The 22,483-nt window shown below is 36.9% G+C and overlaps 1 protein-coding gene across 1 annotated transcript in view; it reads right to left on the bottom strand.

Moving 5' to 3' along the window:
• Window positions 1-489: 489 nt before the first annotated feature.
• dnajb14 (DnaJ heat shock protein family (Hsp40) member B14) overlaps window positions 490-22,483 on the bottom strand; it is a 42,278-nt gene continuing 20,284 nt past the window's right edge. Inside the window, 7 exon segments of the mRNA XM_051115897.1 lie at window positions 490-4,013; window positions 4,375-4,547; window positions 6,487-6,596; window positions 8,271-8,356; window positions 10,389-10,577; window positions 10,674-10,752; window positions 10,754-10,820. Of these exon segments, the coding sequence (XP_050971854.1) occupies window positions 3,889-4,013; window positions 4,375-4,547; window positions 6,487-6,596; window positions 8,271-8,356; window positions 10,389-10,577; window positions 10,674-10,752; window positions 10,754-10,820 (829 nt within the window). The 3' untranslated portion in view covers window positions 490-3,888.

Below are 22,483 nucleotides of genomic sequence, written 5' to 3'. Positions count from 1 at the left end.
ATCATTTTTAGAGTGACTGTACATAAATAGTTTTAGCAAAACACACAATTATTTTTGAGAACCTTTTAACATGCATCCTTACTGCAGACTTGGCAATGACAAACACTATGTAGTAAATATTTTAGCATTTATTATTTAATTTCCATAATTCACTAAACCTCTGACCACCGCATAATCTAAAAAAAAAAGAAAAAAAGAAAACACGCTAAAACACCCTCAGCCAGCATTCATTATACAACACTCTTGCTCTTAAGCCAAATACACACAAAAACAAATAAGTTTGGATGTACTGTAAGTCACTATTCTCTGCATTAGCACTGTTTTGAACTTACTGTTTGAATGCTTTCTCTTTTACTGGATCCTTGGACTTAGGAGTTGACCAGTTTAAAATGATGTGATTGCAAAAAAACAGCTTCTTTTAATTTTTAAGATATTGTTCTCATTATAACGTACTGATTCACATTAGTAGCCAATAATTAATTATTATTCCACTACTCTGCCTCCACTGACATGCTCTCGCACCCCAGACCGACTCCGGTTGCATTCATTCATGTTAACTGTCGAGATGAGAGGTGACTGCTCCTGGTAGTGTGATTTATATAGTGTCATTTCTAATCACCCAGATACTGACGCTGTGACTCTGAGTCCCGGCAACATGTCAGAAGTGCCGATATGCTAAAGACTATATGCACACCGGCCCACTTCAAGCACTGTTGTGATCGAATAAAATTGTAGTTGGGTTTTTTTTTCTGATGACTGTTGTTATAGCTAACAGAAAAACATATCTGGGCATATTGTAAACTTGCTGTGAACCTTCTGGGAGTGTTTCGTTGATCTTCTTCTGGTAGTTGTGGCTGCTGTGACCATAGACTAAAACAGGTAGCGCAGACAGAAAAATGGCGACGATTAAGCACAGTGACGTCACATGGTCCGTATGAATAAAGCCCTATATAAATAAAGGTGACTTGACTTAATCTAAACATATCTTAAATAGCCTAATAAGACATAATTACAGGTTAAATACACAGGTTAAATAAAAATATAATCTAGTAATAAATCTATAATAAATAACCATGGTATTTGTAGTAAAACTGTGGTTATATGGTAATCAATATGCCAAAAAAACATGGTTACTACACTTTTACTAAAATAAAACCATGGTTAATTTTCGCAAGGGAGCTGACAGATTTATGGGTGAAATCATTACAGAGGAAATGGGAAACGGTTATTAATTTTCCTATTGTTTATCAAACTTCCATTATCACTCATTATCTCATTATCATTTCCCACCAAAATATCCAGTACATGTTTATTTGCAATTCTTGACCTTAATTTCATATAACTATAAAAAATATAATATGTTCTTTGCAAGAAAACATATATGTTATCAGAATTCTCTTGAAGATACACTTTGTAAAACATCACATTTCCTGTTACAAAGATTTACTGGAGTTACGGGGCAGTTTTACTCCTGCCCTTCAAGTGGCCTAAATGGGGTGTGATTGCTAAGACTATTGTGGTTGCTGTGTATTGGTCATTTGTTTACTGTAACCAAAATAATTTTGATCCACTTAATTACATAATACCACTTAATTACACAATAGTTAGAGAATTGAAAAATATAATTAGTGTAATACCACTTTATTATGGTATTAACAGCAAATAAACACATACAGCTTTGACCATAATGTACATTCTAGGAGTGATTAAAAACTAATTCCTTTGTTTAATTTAAAAAATGTAAAGTAAATGAGAAGAAAGTCATGGGAGAATGAATGAACAAATTAATGAATAGGGTGGATACTGTTCATTTTTAACCCCTGTATGCATTTTATGGTTTAAAAAAAATGCTTAAATTGTGATTAGGGCCATAGCTGGGGTATGTGGGGCCCTGGTGCAGGTAGTACCTGTGAGCTCTATTTGAAATTGTGCATTTAAATGGTACAAATATAACAAATATACAAATTAAATAGTGATTTATTATTATTATTATTATTATTATTATTATTATTATTTTAGGTTTGTTGGTGTTCAGGTACAGAAATTGAACTGACAAATGTAAAATAGCCTTGCATAGTCTTAACTGAATAAATTAAATAATCCTTGTTAAATCTAAGTTATAGAGCAGTGAGTGATTTAGTCTTTTTTTCTTGGATTTACATATAGGACACTGACAGAAGTTAAATTAGGAACGGTCACTGACAGTTTTCGAATATACTCACCAAGATTTGTGCATAATTTTGTATGAATTTGTCCATTCAAGCGCAATAAAATGCAAAAGAGAACTCATAACAGTGTTCATAGGCTGTGCGTCACAGATCTTTGTGTGCATGCTGTGCAGGACACTGAATTAAGGTTGTTCACATCATCTTGCGCTTCAATGGCTAAACCATCCAAAAAAAGGTTGAAATCATCGGGGCCATGGGACAGCCATGGACCCCTAGAATTGTCACCAGCTTTCTCCCCACTAGCAATGGCCCTGATTGTGATATAAAATAAATAATCTGAAAAAAGTTTTGACGAGGTGGGTTACTGTACAATAATTTCTAGTCTGACTTTTGTTTTTTCTCAAAAACTATCAATACTGTTTCATTATACTCTTAAAAATAACGGTTCATTATTGGCATCAATGGTTCCACAAAGAACCTTTACCATCCATGAAACCTTTTCACTCCACAAAAGGTTCTTTACAGTGGAAAACTGGTCTTTAGATTATCAAAATTTTCTTCACACTATGAAAAAAGATGGTTCTCTGTTCACTGAAAGGTTCTTTGGGGAACCATAACTGGTTCTTCTATGACATTGCTGTAAAAACAACTTTTGGAACCTGTATTTTTAAGAGTGTAGATGCCAAATTTAAAATGCCAATTTAGTGGCATGTTCTGCTTATCTTTTGTACTTCACCAGGATGGATGTTATATCTCAAAAATTACAGGTTAGAAAACATTAGCATTAATTAATAGTATTTCAGAGAGTATAATCATTTTGTATAAATGATTTAACAAAGAAGAACTGTTCTGGTTCTTCAAAAGGATAGTTTACCAAAAATTAAACTTTTGTCATTATTTACTCACCCTAATATCATTTTAAACCTGTAAGACTTATGTTCTTCTTCAGAACACAAGTAAAGTTTTCTTTTCTTTTTTGTCCATCTACTGAAAGTCCACACAACCAAAACTTTACACTGATACAAAAAGAGATCATAAAACAAATTCATTTAAATCGAGCGGATTAATTCAAGCTCAGCTGTGTTCGCTTGATGCAAGAGAATTAGAAAGTGTTTTGTTCTCGCACATCAGGAATCAATCGTTAATCAATGTTTATCAACCAACGCTATTCAAATGGATATTTTTATAATATATTTTTACACTTTTTGATGTGTGAAAGTTTTGGTTGTGTGAACTTGCAGTGGATGGACAAAAACAAGGAGATAATATTAAAAATACATTTATTTGTGTTCTAAAGACAAACAAAAGAGTAGTCATCTGTTTAAATTTTTTTATTTTATTTGTACAATTTAAGTTTCATTAAGATTTAAAATAGTGGTGTCTTCAAGTTAAAGAGAGCGACAATTTATTCAATAAAACCAAAAGTCAAAAAGAAGGAAAAATGTTGTGAAGTACAGAACATCTAAGCCCATTTCTTACTGTTTAGTTAAGTCAGGCATAAAAGAGAAACATTAAAAAAAAAACAAAAAAAAGGCAAATGAACTTTTCTCAGTTGACTTGCTAGACTATGAAGTCTATTCCAGTGTACGATGGGAGACTTGTAATGTATTCTCTCTTCAGTTAAATGTAAAAAAAAAAAAAAAAAATCAAACAATAAATATTTACATTTATACCTATGGTGTCTTATTTTCAGAAAAGTCCATTAGTTTCAGTTTCAGGTTTATCCTCCACGGAACAGGTCATTTAATCTATCCAGCTCTTTGCAGTTCTCCATAGTCATGAGCTCAGCTTTCCGCTGTAGTCTTTCGTCTCGGTAGACCTTAGCAGCATACAGTAGGTCCGTTTCTGCAGGGAATGACATGATGCACAAAACTTTACTTTTACGTGTACAAAGATGTACTTTATAAATGCAGCAGGACTATGGCATATTCACACAGGTGATCAGGGACCATGGGCATCTTTTCTTATATGAAAATTATTGTTTAAACACATTCCAATACAGATCAGTAAAGCTAATTCAGTTTTTACAAAATGATCTTTAAATTACAGTATCCAATCCTAAAGAGTTTATATGAAATATGGTTTTAAACAAAAAAGTTTTAGGACCTCAGAGTATACTCAAGCATATACACCTGTTAACGTGTGTAAATAAACCCCTAATGAAACAATAAGATAGTTAAGATAAAGATAAAATAATGGCACATACTTGTCTGTCTTTCCTTCCAGCAGTTGTTTCGCACATTAGAAACATAATCCTCTTCTACGCTCTTCTCTATCTTCAGCAAAGCTGAGCCCTTATATTCTGATTTGAAATCTCTGGTGACAAAATAGTCCACATGCAGGTTCTCTGTTTGTCTTTTAACAGTTTGTCCTGTGGACCTGTGTGTGAAGGAGCAGAGATGACATTTATTACACAGTTTTGAGGCATAGTATAAAAAAAAACAAAACACTCCAGCTCTAGAAACTTATTATATTAGTCAGATTTTCTTTTTTAGTATTATTATTTGTGGCCCAAGCCCCACAAGCATGGTTCAGATTTTCTTCTTTAGTATTATTAGGGGTCCAAGGGGTCCCTTTTGTATTTGTAAGGATTATTATTACCAGGGGCCAAAAGATAATAATATGAAAAATTATATATCCTGCTTGGTACAAACTAAAAGTGACAACAGGTGCACTGGAAAGGCAACAGCCAGAAAACCCCAAAAAGGAAATGGTTTTGCAGGCAACAGACAATAGTCTGACAATTAGTCTTAGAATGCTCTGAATAGATGTGGCGGATTGTAGACTCGGAAGTAACCACCCACTGCTATGATTGGCTAACAGTTGTATGTGTTTGACAGCCTATATTCCTCACAGATGGACACTGCTGTGATTTAGGTCAAAAACACATAATTACTTAGTATTTATAAAACGATATGTAATAACAGGCAAAGCAATAGTCTCCACATAATAAAAACAGTTACTCACACTTGCGTTGTGCGACATTACTGTCGGATTTAATATAGCTGACACAGTATCGTCTTTTAGTTTCAATCTTTCTGAAAATCCTGTATTGAATTGTTCCTTGTTTGTAAACGAATCTACTGTAAAATGAAATGAACAAAGGACCTTACTGACGTGGTCTGGAACTGGAAAGATTGGCTTCAATATAAGCTATTTTTAGACTAATGAGAAAGTTCTGAGTTCTAAAACTTACAGGATGTTTTATAGTTCAATGATCTCTTTTATGTCAAAATATCAAGGCAGTTTTAGTTTCTCGGTTCATGACCCCCTTTACTGAGTACCCCCTTTACAGGAGCACAGTATCAAACCCCCTGAAATTTCCTCATGAAAAAACCCCATTCTAGTGTCTGCTCTAGTGGGACCTGTCTAGTTGCCAGTGAACATCTGAACTAGTAGGTTTGCTATTGGTGCCCCATTCTCTTCAGGTTCACACTGAGTATGTGACAGATGTGAAACAGTCTGGAGATACCATGGGGTATCGTTTAGTTGCCTGCAACATCAACCAGCATGAGGGGTTTGGCAGTGGATTACAGATGGTCTGGAGAGGAATATCTTTGGAGGGTCACGCACTTCCACATGCTATCCAACAGTACCCTTACTGCTGTTAGGGACCGGGATAAAATCCTCAGAGCCACTGTCAGATCTTATGCTGTTGCAGCGGGCCCTGGGTTCCTCCTTGTGCACGACAACGCCTGGCCTGAGATTCAGGATGATAAATGCACTGATGCCATTGACTGGCCATCACATTCCCCAAACCTGAATCCAACTGAGAACTTTTAAGGCGTTATGTACCAGAGCATCTGAAGCCAACAAGTAGCACCACAGACTGTCTAGGGTCTCACTGATGCCCTGATCCAGGTCTGGCAGGAGATCCCCAGGACACCATCTGCAATCTTATCAGGAGCATGTCTAGACGTTGTCAGGGATGCACACAGGCAGGTGGAGGCCATAAACAGTACTGATTTATATTATAAGATATTGTGATAAAAAATTAATGCAAGTTGTTAGGTATATAACAAAAGGCATTATTACACATGATCTAAAGCAGGGGTGCTTAACCCTGGTCCTGGAGATCGACTTTCCTGCGGAGTTCAGCTCCAACCCTGACCAAACACACCTGAACCAGCTAATCTGAAGGATCTGAAGGAGCACTTGATAATTACAGACAGGTGTGTTTGATTAGGACTACAGAGTTTTGGAACTAAACTCTGTAGGAAGGTAAGGTCGATCTCCAGGAACAGGGTTGGGCACCCCTGATCTAAAGTGTAGACTGTATGGTAATGTGAGGCAAGTATTATGAAGGGTTATGACATACGGTCTGGAGTACAGGCTATAAGGTGGTGTGGACACCAGCAGCTGGCTGAGGATTGAGACCAAGACCAGCACAACGATCGGCATCAGCTGAATAAACATGGAGAACCCACCCTGAAGAACAGACATCAGCATCAGTCATTATGTGTCTCACTTCAAAACAAAAATAAAAGAATGAAACATCCAAATAGGAATGGGTAAAAATACAGTTTTTCAAATTAATTGTGATATAGGTCCATAGGCCCTGCTGTTAATTTTTTTTTAACTTTTCATTATTTTTCATAATGTTAGAAGGTTCTTTTCATTATTTTTCATCACTGTTTCTGAGTATCACTGAATCTTCAGTGGCATGAAAAAAACTTTTTATTTTCTACACAAAACTAAACATACACTCTAACCGTGTAGTTCAACTTCCTGAACAAATGACTCTTAAGATTAGTTACTTTTAAACACTGCACTGTGATATTTACAGTGCAAGCAGAAAGAGAATTTCTTCATATGTTATCAAATTGGACATTGAAATATATACAAAAACCTTTGAATGGAATTGTTTTGAATTGGGAAATGTGTATTCATACCCAGCCCTTCATTCAAACAAGTCAAACAAAGCATAGTGTGATAAATAGCTTTCAGTAAGAATAATGAAATTATTCTAAATACGGCTTTTCACACTGCCCTTAACCCCAAGTTATTGTTGTTCTAAACCCTGCTTTTAACCTTGAGTAAAGGTAAGTTTTAAACTTGTAATTTAGAAGTGTGGTTAGCACCCCTTTTCACACCGGTTTTAAAAACCCTGCTCTGGAGCACCGTTAGCACCGCTTTTGCTGTGTTAACCCTGCATTGAGGTGCCATGTACATTGTGAAACGTTTGAGGGGAAATATGTCAAAATACCTTTCAGAAAAATATGTGATAATACAGCCTGTATAAATTATGATGTGCCATGCGAAGTAAACAGGTTGAGTGCTGCATTTGTCCAATCAGTGATACTGACACCACAAATATTTATATATACAAAATGTTAACCCAGGGTTTAGAAATGTACAGTGTAAAACATCATCTTATAAATATCCAGGATTAATGTTTAACACCAAGTAATTTATGAGCAGTTTGAAACGTGAAGTAAGATAACCCAGGATTCTTTTTACTCAGGGTTTAGAATGACCCAGGGTTTACTATTTCAAGTGTGAAAAGCACCTATACTGTAATTAGAGTTAGTCACAGTCCTCAAATCTGATTTGTTAAGCAGCATTCCAAGAGTGCTGATATGAGAGTGCTGAGAGTCCAACAGCACTGGAACTTTGTTTTTTATCACTCTGCTGGTCTGTATTTGTGCGTTCCAGACAGACATTGTGCATTTTTTTGTAGCCCTTTCTGTAGGTAAGTGATTGTTGTTATGTCGTTAAGTCATTAAAAACATTCATCTGACTTGAATAGTGCCAGTAAAATTACATGAATTGGCCAATTCATATTTTTCTTTTACAGCAACAAAAATATTGCTTTTATTAGGTTTGCGTGTCACAGACACAGACTGAGAGCGTTCGTAGGTATTCCCATTTCCTCACTAGTGAGAAATACCAGTCTGTGGAGTGTGAGAAAACAGAGAAAACCCTATGCACCAGGCTCTATTCGGAAATAAACAAATAGCTTTGATTTCTGTGAACACAGACACTCATGCTAATACAAATAATATCAGCACTCTTGGCAATAGCGTTCAGCCAAAATTTGAGGACCACTTTTTAATTAAGATTGAGCCAAAAATAAAAAATAAAAATAAGAGATGTTCATACATCTCCCCTCTCCTCCGCTCTCTCTCTTCTGGTTTCATCTGTATGGTGACTGTGTGTTCGGCCATTAGTGAATTCATGCGTGTTCGCTGAAGAAACACAAAATCACATTTTCAGTTCCCCACCCACCTATCCAGACATGACACATTAACGTAACAAGTGATAAGAAACATCTTTTTCATGTTAATCAGAGTGTTTGTCCTCTTCAACCACTGGCAATTTTCCAAGTTTCTAGAACTAGAGTCCCTATTGGTCTTCCACCACACAAACTAATTCCATGTGGAATTTACACCTGAAACAAACCTTTTTTAAAGTTCATACTCACATATTGCAAGAAACTAAAAATGTGGTAGAAAAGTTAATGACACACACATTCTGCTTTCCTTTTTTTGTGGATACATTCTATAGACATATTTTTTTCTGCTGTACAAACTGTATTTTCTATCCCCTTACCCTACCCCTAAACCTGCCCGTCACAGAAAACGTTCTGCTATTTTACATTTTCAAAACATTTTATTCTATATGATTTATATGCTTGTTTCCTCATGGGGACCTAAAAAATGTCCCTACATGTCAAAATTTACGGGTATTACTATATTTGTGGGGACATTTGGTCACCATACCATAATAAACACAGTATGCACATACAGACACACACAGACAGTACATTAAAACGCAGTTTCACTTTATGACAGTAGGTGGTGCTTATAAAAACAGCAGAAATACTGCAGCCTACAATGACAGTTGCATAATATGCTATTTGCTTAATCAAAATGCTGATACTCCCAATTTGTTTTTGTTTTTTTGTTTTTTTTAATTAATATTCTCATATTTGTCTCAGTATTTGATTTGCACCTTACTTATAGTTGTCATAAATGGTCCTAAATATGATTTCTGACAGACATTGTCACAAAGTAAATGAAGCCAAATAATTTTCTATGATAGTTTTCAAACAACACCCATTACAAGACTATAGAAAAAGAGAGCCGGGTCTGGATTCTTTTTCTGCTATTCACTGTCAATGGCAGAACAGTCTATGAGTGCCACCAAATCACAGCATCTCTGGGACCATGACTAAAAGCGCATCTTATTGGTCAAAACGTTTTATACGCAGTATGATGGAAAGCCTTGCATTGATAGAATGTGAAAGTTCATGTCAGTTAGAATAGACACATTAATTGCCATTTAATCAAATTAAGGTGTTTATTGCACCGAACATTTTGTCTAGGCAAATAAGAAAGAAACATGCTATGGGACTGCTGCTGATGTCTGCACCAAGAGTTTTGCGATGCTGAAAATTGGCTTTCTGTTTGTTTTCTAAAATTACTAATAAAAGCAGCTTAATGGCCCCCAGCCCCCAGTTCCTCCTTTTTTTACTGACTAGCCAGGGTCTTCCAGTGGTGCTGAAGCTGGATGGAGGAATTGTGCAACCATGGAGTTTTCACCACTGACTGAAGATATTATATTCTTGGAAATAAACTGGGAGGAGGGACCTTTAAACATCCACAATGAAATTCAGTATGGACCTGTGAGCAAGGCTAGGGCTAGGCGAGCAAGGGCTAGGTGAGGCAGAAAGACTAACGGTCCTTGACTAAATCACTTTTGTAAAATAAATAAGAATTAATATATATTGAACTTATACAGAATATTCATTCTATTTGTACATTTACTTTATATAATATAATATTATTCAGTGCTTTTTCAGGTAGTTCAATTTCTTATGTAACTCCATTCTGTTGTAATTTGTGACTGTTTGCTTGTCTTCAAACTGTAAGGTTGTTTTTACTTAGGCTAGTATTATATATTTTTTTATACTGAAATTGATAAGAATTGTAAATTTCAGTGCATGAAAAATTTTGATAGGATAAAAATCATATTTATATATGATTACATCTGCCTGGAAAAGGTAATAATCAAAAATTTATACTGGTTGTCAAATCTCTACAGGTTTATTGTGTGCACCAATATATATCATGCAGCCCTCGTTAAACCATGCACAGTCCCTCCTACCAACCAAAATTTTTAAAGTGAATGTTGTGCATATCTATCTCTGTCTATGTGGAGAAAATATTTATGTGCTATGTATGCATATCTGATTATGATCTGTAGCAAAGGGCTTACATGAGGAGAAGCCACCTCCAAAGAACATGTTAAAGAGGTCTTCAGGCGTAATATCAGACTCAAACCCTCTGTGGAAATCAAATCCTCCATGAGTGTTGTAATTTGGGCTGCTGAGATCCTCTTCTCCACTTAGATCATATTGCCTCTTCTTGTCTGGGTTACTGAGCACTGCATATGCATTTCCAATCTCTGGTGAAGAACAAAAACAGCATTTATTGTTTTAGTTTTTATGTATGTCAACTTTTTAAAAATGGATTGGATATGATGTTTCAGGGACAGCATTACTTTTAAAAGCCTCTGTTGCTCCTGGCGCATGGTTTTTGTCAGGGTGGAATTTCAAAGCAAGCTTTCTGTAGGCCTTTTTTCAGTTCCTCATCGTTGGCATCTTTTCTGATACCCAGTACCTCATAGTAGTTTTTACACTTCTTTATCCTAAAGACAACAAAAACCAACAGTGTTTAAAAGGTTAATCTAATAGTGGCAATCTATTTTATCTTAAACTTATTTTACTGTGGCTGTAACAATCTATCAAATGCAGCTTTGCCAACCCAGGTAAAAAAAAAAAAGTGCACTTCCATAATGTACTTAAAGTGCTCTATTTTCACGTACTAATAATGTACTAAACATATACATATGTGTGTATAAATATACTAAAATTATTCTTTAGTACTTCTTAAGATAGACTTACAATCTTATAAGTCAGCGTTTCCCAGCTCCAGTCCTTGGACCCCCCGGCTCTGCATATTTTGCTTGTCTCTCTTAGTTAACACACCTGATTCAGTTAACCAGCTTGTTAGAAGAGAGCTACGTGCATGAACTGTGTTCCAACTGACATGATCCCTACACAGTGTTCATTGCTTCCTGCTCCCTGAGCAGGGGAAATCCGTTGAAGTGTACTTCACTTCGGAATGTTCCTTCATGGAATTTTGTGCTGCGCCGCTGCCTGCAGCGTCTTCACACACAGACACACGAAACTTACTACAGAAGTGTGAAATGTGACATCATATATGCAGAGTGGGAGGGTGCGAGGACTGACGTTGGGAAATGCTGTTCTAAGACAGGGGTGGGAAACGCTGATCCTGGAGGGATCAGCCCTGAAAAAAATGAAAAATAAAAAAAATACCAACCTGTATCCTAAAGACCTTAATTAGCTTGTTCAGGTGTGTTTTATTAGGGTTGGAGCTAAACTCTGCAGGGACACCAGCCCTCCAGGATTAACGTTTCCCACCCCTGATCTAAAGTGTACTCAACTGTGCTACTTTGGGACACCATGAATATGAACTAAAATGTGCTTTTAACATAGTATCACTTTAACAAAAAATGTATTTAGTTACCACTTGTAGTACAGATCTCTTCCTTCATACACTAGTACACTTAAGTGTACTACAAGTACTAAAAAATCATTTTAAATAATCATATTTACAGTGTTGCGAAGGTTACTTTGGAAATGTAATAGGTTACAGATTACAAGTTACTTGATTTAAAATGTAATAAGTAGTGTAACTTTTTAATTACTTTATTAAAGTAATGTAACTTATTACTTTTAATTACTTTTTGATTACTTTTCTACATTTCTAATATTTTCAACTGTTAATCATTTTGAAACATTTAAACCAGGCAGAGTGAACCTTACAGTAGCACTCAACACTGATTACTGTCAGACTTTGAAAATCCTTTATCACTTGAATTAAGATTATAATAAGTAACATACATCTTTATTTTGCGATAACAACTGGCTGAATGTACATTATCTAACTTATTACATAGCTGCTTGATAGATTATTTAGATGTTTTGTGTCAAAATACTTAGACACGAAACACTGATCTGAGTTGAAATATTTGAACGCAAAGCTTTCATGAAGAAATCAGTTGCTAGCAAACGGCAAGTTCAAACTAGACATTTTAGGGATACAGTGCAGTCATACCAGTTTTCTTACACAACATTTCACCACATAAATAATTAAGTAGTAGTACTAGTTTGTTAGTTATTTTATAATCCATTACAATGTACAAAAATGGCAGGAACAATAGAGCAAGTCCACAATACCAGGATGACAGAATTAAGAAATCATACACATAATATTGAATTAAGCTTTAGTATTTTATTAGCTAACCAAACGCAAAGCTTCCGCCAAGAAAAAATATCAAGCATATAGCACAGAATTAAGTCACCCCGAATGAGTCTGAGCTGTGTAATAATTTAATTTAAAGCACAGCCACCACAAATTCAGACTTTTTTTTTTTTTTTACTTATATTTTTGGGCTTTTTATGCCTTTTATTGTGATAGGACAGTAGAGAGATGACAGGAAAGAGCTGGGAGCAGGATCGGCAAAGGACCTCGAGAACGGAATCAAACTCCGGTCACCGTGAACACAGTTGCGTTATATGTCGTAACATAAATAACATCATAACAAGAAATAGTTTAATAGCTATGATACTGGGTTTGAAATCAAATGTTTGCATAGTTATGACAGAAAACACTAGCATCTAACAATGCCTTGGAAAAAACAATCTTAAAAAATAAAGTTTCTGCATAAACCCAAATAGGAACTAAAACAGTTATCGAATAAGCATGTGTCCTGTTCTGTGTCCTAAACTCCTGAAACATTGGTGTCTCATTTTAGAGCAGTCACTGCAATTTAAAAGAAGTATATTTAAATCTGTAAGTGGGGGTGGGTGTGTGAAAAAATTCAGATGTAATCCCCTTTGTAATCACTGGCATTTTTCAAAAGTAACTGTAATTTAATTACATATTTTTTCTCAGTAACTGTAACTAATTACAATTACATTTATTTTGTAATTAAATTACGTAATTCCGTTACATGTAACTAGTTACTCCCCAACACTGCATATTTAGTATATTAAATACAAAATTAGTACTTTAAGTACATTATGTAAGGGCACTTTATTTCCCCTGAAGCTCTGACACACACACACACACACACACACACAGACACACACCACACACACACACATTTTAGGGCTGTCAAGCATGTACATTTTTTAATCTAAATAAATACACCATGTGTTAAAAGAGAAAAGCATCAAATACACATTACAAAATATAGATTTAGAAAGAAATATTTATATAATACAACAGAATTTATTACACAAACTTTTAGGCCATGAAATACAGTACATATTAGGCTTGATGAAAATAGAGTTATAAAGTTTTAAAGAAAAGCATTTATTCAAAATACAAATTAGGGGTGGGCAATAATTCGGTAACGATAATTATCGCAATATAATTTTCCTCAATAAAGCGATATGAAGAGTTCTATAAATGTTTGATGTAATTTTTATGCGCCAAAAGTGGAACGAAACAGCGCAACAAATTTGAATCGCGCCACACGGACCGTTTATCCGCTAGGACCAAAGTGCAAACAGCTGCGCTGCGCGAGCTCACTACAAAAGTTGCATTTAGGGGCCGTTCACATATCGCGTCTTTTGCGCGCTCAAGTTCGTTATTTCAAATGTAGACGCGCGGCAGCCGCGCTCATAACAGAAGCAATGCGGTACACCTCCAACCCCTCTACCTGTTACTTTCAGATGAAACCTATGCTCCCTTGGCGAAATCCGATGATTTCGCCACATTCTTTACCAACAAAACTACAACTATCAGCAGCCAGTTCTCGGCTCCACACGTACAGGAACTAATACCAACAACATCCACAGCTAACACCCCACTCTTCTCCTTCTGTCCCCTCTCTGAGGCAGAAGTATCCAAACTTCTCCTCTCCAGCCATCCTACAACACGCCCACTAGATCCTATCCCCTCTCACCTTCTTCAAGCAATCTCTCCTGCACTCTTACCAGCACTCACACACATCATCAACACATCTCTCCTCACAGGCACTTTCCCCACTGCATTCAACCAGGCTCGGGTAACCCCACAGTTCAAAAAACCTACACTGAACAGTTCACTTATAGATAACTATAGACCGATCTCTCTCCTTCCATTCATAGCAAAAACACTTGAACAAGTCGTTTTTAACCAGGTATCACCATTTATCTCGCAGAACAGTTCATTGGATGCTAACCAGTCAGGTTTCAGGAGTGGCCACTCAACTAAAACTGCGGACATCTCGGAGTGGATGAAAGAACATCACCTACAGCTCACCCTGGCAAAGACTGAGCTCCTTGTCTTCCCTGCTACTCTGACTCTACAGCATGATTTCACCATCCATTTAGGTTCATCAACAATTACCCCATCAAGTTCTGCCAGAAATCTTGGTGTAATCTTTGATGACCAGCTGACTTTCAAAGACCATATAGCTACAACTGCTCGATCTTGCAGGTTTGCCTTACACAACATCAGAAAGATCAGGCCCTTCAGGGCTTGACAATAAGGAGTGCCCGATGGCCCGGGGCCAGCATAAAAGACGCTCGGGACAGTTGACGAATCTGTCACTTGCCCGATCGGGCCACTGCTGCATCGTCACGAAAGTTTGTAATTTGGTGTTTTTAAGCCTTATTCATTTAAAATTTCAATCGATCACAAAGAGACGCCTCTCTGACAGACAGATATCCTACAAAAGTATGTCAAAATACCCGTCTTGACGAGTAACTCTGTAGCTTTAACAATGATTAACCTATAATTTATACAGTGGAGTACAGATGCACCGACCGATCTCTGTTCTGGGCTTGCACATGAACTGAAATGAATTTTTCAAAAAGTTTACGAACTCTTTTAACATCCATTAACAGAGGCCAGAGACGCTGAAGATGAACGCAAAGAGGAAAAAATACTGTAGCAGGCAAAGCAAGATCACGTCTCACAATGCGCAAAATATTGTAAACATTATCTAAATATTGAAACAGGGTTTATATGAATGTATCTCTGAGGGGAAATGGCTGTTTTAAGAAATGTTTACATGGCGTTTTCTTTTCATTTGCCTCTGTATAATGCATTTAAAGTTGCGTTCATAAGCACAGCGCTGCTTTGTTTTCAGCGGTAACCAGGGAAACGCTGTATCATTAATCCATAAGCGACACCTGCTGGCACAGACTGAATTTGCGTCCATTCAGTCCGTCTTCTGTTTTCCCCTAAAGCATCTTTTCATTTGTAATAAAATAATTTTTGAACAAACACATAATGTTTGAATCTTATATTTGTTAGGCTAGTACTTTTTGCTGTAATATCAAAATTAGAACCGAGAATTGTACAATTTAATTGATATGTAAAATTTTGATATAAGCGTGTTTATTAAAATAAAAGATAACATGGGTCAAAAAAAAAAAAAAAAGATAACAGCAACTTTTTGTTGTTGTTGTTGTTTTTTTTTTTTGTGTGGCAGGGCCAGTGAAAATTTTGACTGGGCAAGTAAAAATTTGAACCACTTGCCCGACCGGGCCAGCAGAAAAAATCCTTAGCGTTGAGCCCTGCCCTTTCTAACAGAGCAGGCCACACAACTTCTTGTCCAGGCCCGAGTCATCTCTAGGCTGGACTACTGCAATGCTCTTCCAGCCGGTCTTCCTTTATGCACAATCAAACCTCTACAAATGATTCAGAATGCAGCAGCACGACCGGTCTTCAACGAGCCAAAAAGGGCCCATGTCACACCTCTCTTTATCACCCTGCACTAGCTCCCAATTGCGGCTCGCATCAAATTCAAGACACTGATGCTTGCATATAGAACAGCCACAGGCTCGGTGCCCGCCTACCTCCACTCACTGCTACCAAGCTACATTCCCTCCAGAACTCTGAGATCCGCCAGTGAGCGACGCCTCATTGTACCATCACAAAGAGGCACAAAATCACTTTCCAAAACATTCTTTTACACCGTTCCTGGCTGGTGGAATGATCTTCCCACCGCTATCCAGAATGCCAACTCCCTAACAACTTTCAAGCAACTGCTGAAAACTCACCTCTTTCGAAACTATTTGACATAAAAAAAATAAATAAAAAAAAACCCTTTATTCTACTCTTTTCCCTTTCTAGCTTGTACTTATCTGAACAATGCCTGTTTTATGGTACTATGAGCACTTCCTAAGTCGTTTTGCCTCTTTAGGACAAATTGCTTGACGTATTCCCCACTTGTCACTTTGGATAAAAGCGTCTGCTTAAAAATGAAAAATGAAAAAAAAAAGAAATCGGTTCACTCCAAGCAGGTTTATTCTTTGCACTGTTCTAAAAATTCATATTTTATGTGCAACAACAACAACAAGCTGTCTTAGTGGCCTTACACTTCTAAGTCTGGGACTCCTAAATTTGTGCTTTTTTACACGCTAAAACCAGCTCCTAAATCTTTGAAAAGGTACGGGTAGTCAAGAGGACTTCCAAGTAAGATCAAATCACAAACATTCCTAAAATGGCCATTCGCAGTAATATGCCTCAGAATGTAAAGATTTTAGAAATATTTCACGTTAACTTCCCTTTAAAGGGGTCATCGGATGCTAAGTTTACTTTTTCATGTTGTTTGAACATTAATGTGTGTTCGCAGTGTATGTACAAATCTACCCTATAATGATAAAAATCCATGCAGTGGTTTTTAATTAATCTGTAAAAATAATATCCCCTTTTTCAAATCGAGCCGTTCTCAGATGTCGGTGTGCCGTCACACCGACAGAGGCCGCTCCCACGATAGTTGATTGACATGAGCTCTTACCTCAGACCAGCTGTCACAGTCCAGTAACTTTCCTTGTTTCGATGCCGAAGCAGGGATGATTGAGGTGTTGTGTTGCTGGATGTAATAATGAACATAGTGGTCATCATTTACTCCCGACATCTGAGCAGCTGAAGATGCAGTGGATTACATTTGTTTGTGAATGGAATGCGCCTCCTGATCTACATATCTCCATCTATGTTCGCACAAATCATTCATGATCCAGCTTCACTTACAGCAGAAGTGTGTATAAGTGTTTTTTTTATGAATCTTTGCGATCGTCTTTCCTTATAACGTGGTAGTTAGGAAGTTTAGCAGCTAAACGCGGCTAAATGTGGCTAAAGTAAACAAGATCGTCTTTCCACAGCGAGAAGAGAGGGGCGGGGTGAGCACAGCTCATTTGCATTTAAAGGAACAGCCCCTTAGAATGAGATCATTTTTACTGAGCTCATTTCGACAAGGTAAAAAGGGTGTTGTTTTACAAAACCATTGAGAATTTTTAATCAAAGTATATTAGAGACTTTTCATTAAGACCCTAAAGAATCATATCAACTTGTGGAAAATGGGCATCCGATGACCCTTTTAATTATGTCCTTATTTTCACATACAAGTTGGACAAGACATTAAAACTCCAAGTTGAGTTTGAACTTCCAAAATGCAGTTTAAATCCAGATTCAAACTGCTTTAAATGATCCCAGCTGAGGAAGAAGGGTCTTATCTAGCGAAACGATCTGCTATTTTCTACAAAAAATTACAGTTTATATACTTTTAAACCTCAAATGGTCTTCTTGTCTAGCTTGCGTGAACTCTGTGCATTCCGGTTCAATACAGTTAAGGTACATCAAAAAACATCCTATCTCATTTTCTCCTTCAACTTCAAAATCATCCTACATCGCTGCACCGACCCAGTGAATGCGCAAGGAGGGTCAAACACTCTTTACAAAAAAAGGTAAAATAGTGATGTAGGACAATTTTGAAGTTGAGATGGGAGTTGTTCAACATACCCTAACTGTCATGAACCGGAATACACAGAGTTCATGCAGAGCTAGGCAAGACGAGCATTTGAGGTTAAAAAGTATATCAATTGTAATTTTTTTTTTTTTTTTAGAAATTAACTGATCGTTTAGCTAGATAAGACTCTTCTTCTTCAGCTGGGATCAATAATAATAATAATAATATAATAATAATAATAATAATAAAAATAATTTTAATTTGTATAGAGCCTTTCCCAAGCTCAAGAACGCGTCACAATAACAAAGCGACATAAGCAATCAATACATACATAGATGGACAGTAGACATTTGCCAAGTCCACAACATGATTGCAGTTGCAAACCATAGTAATAATACAGACAATCAAATACAGCAAACAGTCAAACCATTTGGTGTACATTAACGTTCTTGCAGCAGAATTTTGAATGCGTTGCAAACGGGAGATAGAGTGTACTAGTAATCCAGAAAAAAGAACATTACAGTAGACAAGGCGAGATGTGATAAATGCATGTACTTTGATTCAGCATCTGCATTGGACTCATGAAGGAATGGAAGAGGAGTTTGGCAATACACTGTAGTTGAAAAAATGCAGCTTTGGAGAGTTTGCTAATAAAATCGTCTAGATTTAGTGAAGAGTCAAGGATGATACCTACGTTTTTGACGGTGGTAGTTGGAAGAATTGATGTAGCTTCGAGGTCAATTCTAGGGGGGATTAGTTATGTTTTTTGTTGCAGTTGGGGGACTGACAATTAAAATTTCTGTTTTGTCAAATTCAAGCTGAGAGAGTTGGAGCTAAGCCAGGTATTTTAACTCACTGACACAAGAAAATAGAGTAGCAGTCTGGTGAATAGAATCAGGTCAGCAAGAAGTATATATCAGAATATCATCGGCATAACAGTGATACTGAAACCCATAGTTGCGAATAATTTGTCAGAGGGGCATAATGTAAATGATAAATAATAATGGCCCTAGAACTGAGCCCTGTGGCACACCCTGTTTAAGAGGAACAGTGGGAGATTTGTAGTTATGCATGGTGATGTAATATTGTCTGTCCGTCAAATAGGATGAAAACCAGGCTAACGCAGCTCCTGAGATGCCAATCTCTGAGAGGCACATGAGTAGTAGCTTATGAGAGACAGTGTCAAAAGATTGTCAAATGTCTATCGAGTGTTTGAATAGGCTAAGCTAGTTCACAAGTAGAAGTGGTCAGTTCTGCACCAAATGTCCCACATAAAGCATCCAGCTTACTCTGAAAGTAGCATAAATAAAAGAACAGCATAGATCATCAGATTCTCATAAAGAGGCATTCTGTGTAGGAGGCTGAACTAGCCAGTTCACCATGCTTTGAAGCTTCATTTAACTACATTTTCAAACTCGTGGGCACCATAGAAGTCTATATGGAGAACTATATGGAAAACATTCCTGAAATTTTTACTTCAAAAAACATATTTTTTTTATGACTGAAGAAAGAAAAATATTTAGAAAGAAATTATCTATAATTTTTTGTTGTGGAAGTGAACTTTTTCTTTAATTAAAAAATAAATACTGTCATAAAGAGAATAGCTATAAAGAGCTTAAATATTAAGTTATTAGAATTTGAGTTATTAGAAATGCGTTTGCAACTGCAAAAAAACACGTCTTACCAAGTTATATTTTTAAATCTGAAGATGATCTCTAAAACTCTGAGTTTTATTAAATATTTTTGTGGCTTCTTATCACATAATGAGGCAGACAATATATTTTACACAGCATTCTACCCAGTGACAAAAAGCTACGTCGATTAACATTGCACTATAAATATACTTTATTCTTAAGAAAATACCTGAGATGGCTTAAAGAACACAGATGGACCATGCATTGTCGCAATTGTGTGTTTAGTGCCTCCATGTGTCATCCTTCAAAACATTTCTATGTGCATTTTATTCAGCTACAGCATAGCTGTATACCTTTGTCCATATATTATTTAATATACATATTTCCAGCCTCAGAATAAACAAGGCATGAAGTCCAAGAAATTATCTGTAGACCTTTAAGACAGGATTGTATCAAGGCACAGATCTGGGGAGGGGTACAGAAAAACAGTGGTCTCCATCAACCGTAAATGAACGAAGTTTGTTGATGAATTACCACACCAGAAGTATACAACAACATAATGAAGAGGTTTTCTCTTGTCTTTGATATAATACTATCCCGTTTAATTTGAAAAACATTAATTACATCTAGCCAAGTTTCATATGAGTTTCCTCTTACAGTAAATGCGAACTTTGCAAAGACCAGAAATAAGTATACCCACATACGCGTTGTCTAACTCACCGACATCATCTTGTGCAATTAGCCAATTCTCACTGGAACTTTCAGAAGTATCAGTGGTGTTTGTTTGGAGATAAAATTGTTGCATGATTCCAAATAAAAAGATTACGATCCACAAATAAAAGACTTTCACAGACATGAATTAAATTCACAAATAAATAAAATGAGATTTGCAAATAAAAAACATCTTCACCAAAATATCTGTCACAAACACAACTTTGCCTGGCATTCAATTGTAAATCATGTCCTGTGCATTTGTAGATCACTGCACGCACTTGTGAATCGCTCACATTTGTGAATGGCTTTCTGTGTATTTGTGGATGTTAGGATGTGCCAGCGACCATTTAGTTTGGCTATGCCTATAAACAGGCCCAAAAAATGAACACAAGCCAACATCCACACTACTCACACTACTCTCCCCTTAAAATGGCCACCTGGAGCTCTTTTATATGTTTTGGCATATAAAGCAGCTGCCCTCATGTTTTGTCACAGGACAGCAATTGTGAGTAAATTTTCTGTCTCTTCAGGACTGTAATATGAAAAGTTTACAAAGTAAATATCTTTAGCAAAAGTGAATAGCACATAACAGGCACAACTACCGGTATAAACATAGATGTCTAATGGTACAATATGCGTCACATGACTAAACATGTGTCATAGTTTTCAAAAGCCTCTGTTTTCATAGTCCGCACTACAACGTGAAAACGCCATTTTCAAATGTATTCACTTTGGAGAGTGTTTTCAAAAAGCTCCATTTTCCTTAAAAACATTGTCTCACTGTGGACAGAAAACCAGTCAGTATCTGGTGTGACCACCATTTGCCTCACGCAGTGCAACACATCTCCTTCGTATAGAGTTGATCAGGTTGTTGATTGTGGACTGTGGAATGTTGGTCCACTCCTCTTCAATGGCTGTGCGAAGTTTCTGGATATTGGCAGGACCTTTAACATGCTGTCGTATACGCCGATACAAAGCATCCCAAACATGCTCAATGGGTGACATGTCTGGTGAGTATGCTGGCCATGCAAGAACTGGGATGTTTTCAGCTTCCAGGAATTGTGTACAGATCCTTGCAAAATGGGGCCATGCATTATCATGCTGCAACATGAGGTGATGGTCGTGGATGAATGGCACAACAATGGGCCTCAGGATCTCGTCACGGTATCTCTGTGCATTCAAAATGAAATCAATAAAATGCACCTGTGTTCGTTGTCCATAACATACGCCTGCCCATACCATGGGCCACTCGATCCACAACGTTGACATCAGCAAACCACTCACCCACTCAACACCATCTGCTCTGTACAGTGAAAACCGGGATTCATCCGTGAAGAGAACACCTCTCCAAAGTGCCAGATGCCATCGAATTTGAGCATTTGCCCACTCAAGTCGGTTACGATGACGAACTGCAGTCAGGTTCGAGACCCCGATGAGGACGACGAGCATGCAGATTAGCTTCCCTGAGACAGTTTCTGACAGTTTGTGCAGAAATTCTTTGGTTATGCAAACCAATTGCTGCAGCAGCTGTCTTGGAGTCAATCTTGGAGGTGAAGATGCTGGATGTGGGGGTCCTGGGCTGGTGTGGTTACACGTGGTCTGCGGTTGTGAGGCCGGTGGATAAAACTGCACATTTTAGAGTGGTCTTTTATTGTGGCCAGCCTTAGGCACACCTGTGCAATAATCTAATCAGCATATTGATATGCCACACTCCACCACAGGTGGATGGATTATCTCGGCAAAGGAGAAGTGCTCACTAACACAGATTTAGACAGATTTGTCAACAATATTTGAGAGAAATAGGCCTTTTGTGTACATCAAAAAAGTCTTCGATCTTTGAGTTCAGCTCATGAAAAATGGGGGCAAAAACAAAAGTGTTGCGTTTATAATTTTGGTCAGTGTATATGCGTTTTCAAACAAAAATGTATTAGTGTGGACATGGCCTAGGTTGTTTTTAACCATTTAAATTGTTAATACATTTAGTATTACCAATTTTTCTTTTCTATGTTTTAAAAATAAAGGTCAGAATAAATATGTTTTACATAATGATGATAGGAATTATTAGTATTTCTATCATGACATTGGCAAGGTAATGTACATGACAATGTTAATGTATTTGGTCTTGGCGGAATAGATCTGCTATGCTGCTGCTGTAAGCATGTAAGAAATACTGCTGCTGCACATATAACA

Source organism: Labeo rohita, chromosome 1, assembly GCF_022985175.1.
Source record: "Labeo rohita strain BAU-BD-2019 chromosome 1, IGBB_LRoh.1.0, whole genome shotgun sequence".
In the NCBI taxonomy this organism is placed as follows: Eukaryota; Metazoa; Chordata; class Actinopteri; order Cypriniformes; family Cyprinidae; genus Labeo; species Labeo rohita.
Note: the sequence above shows the minus strand (reverse complement) of the source record. Positions and strands in the feature narration are given on the sequence as shown.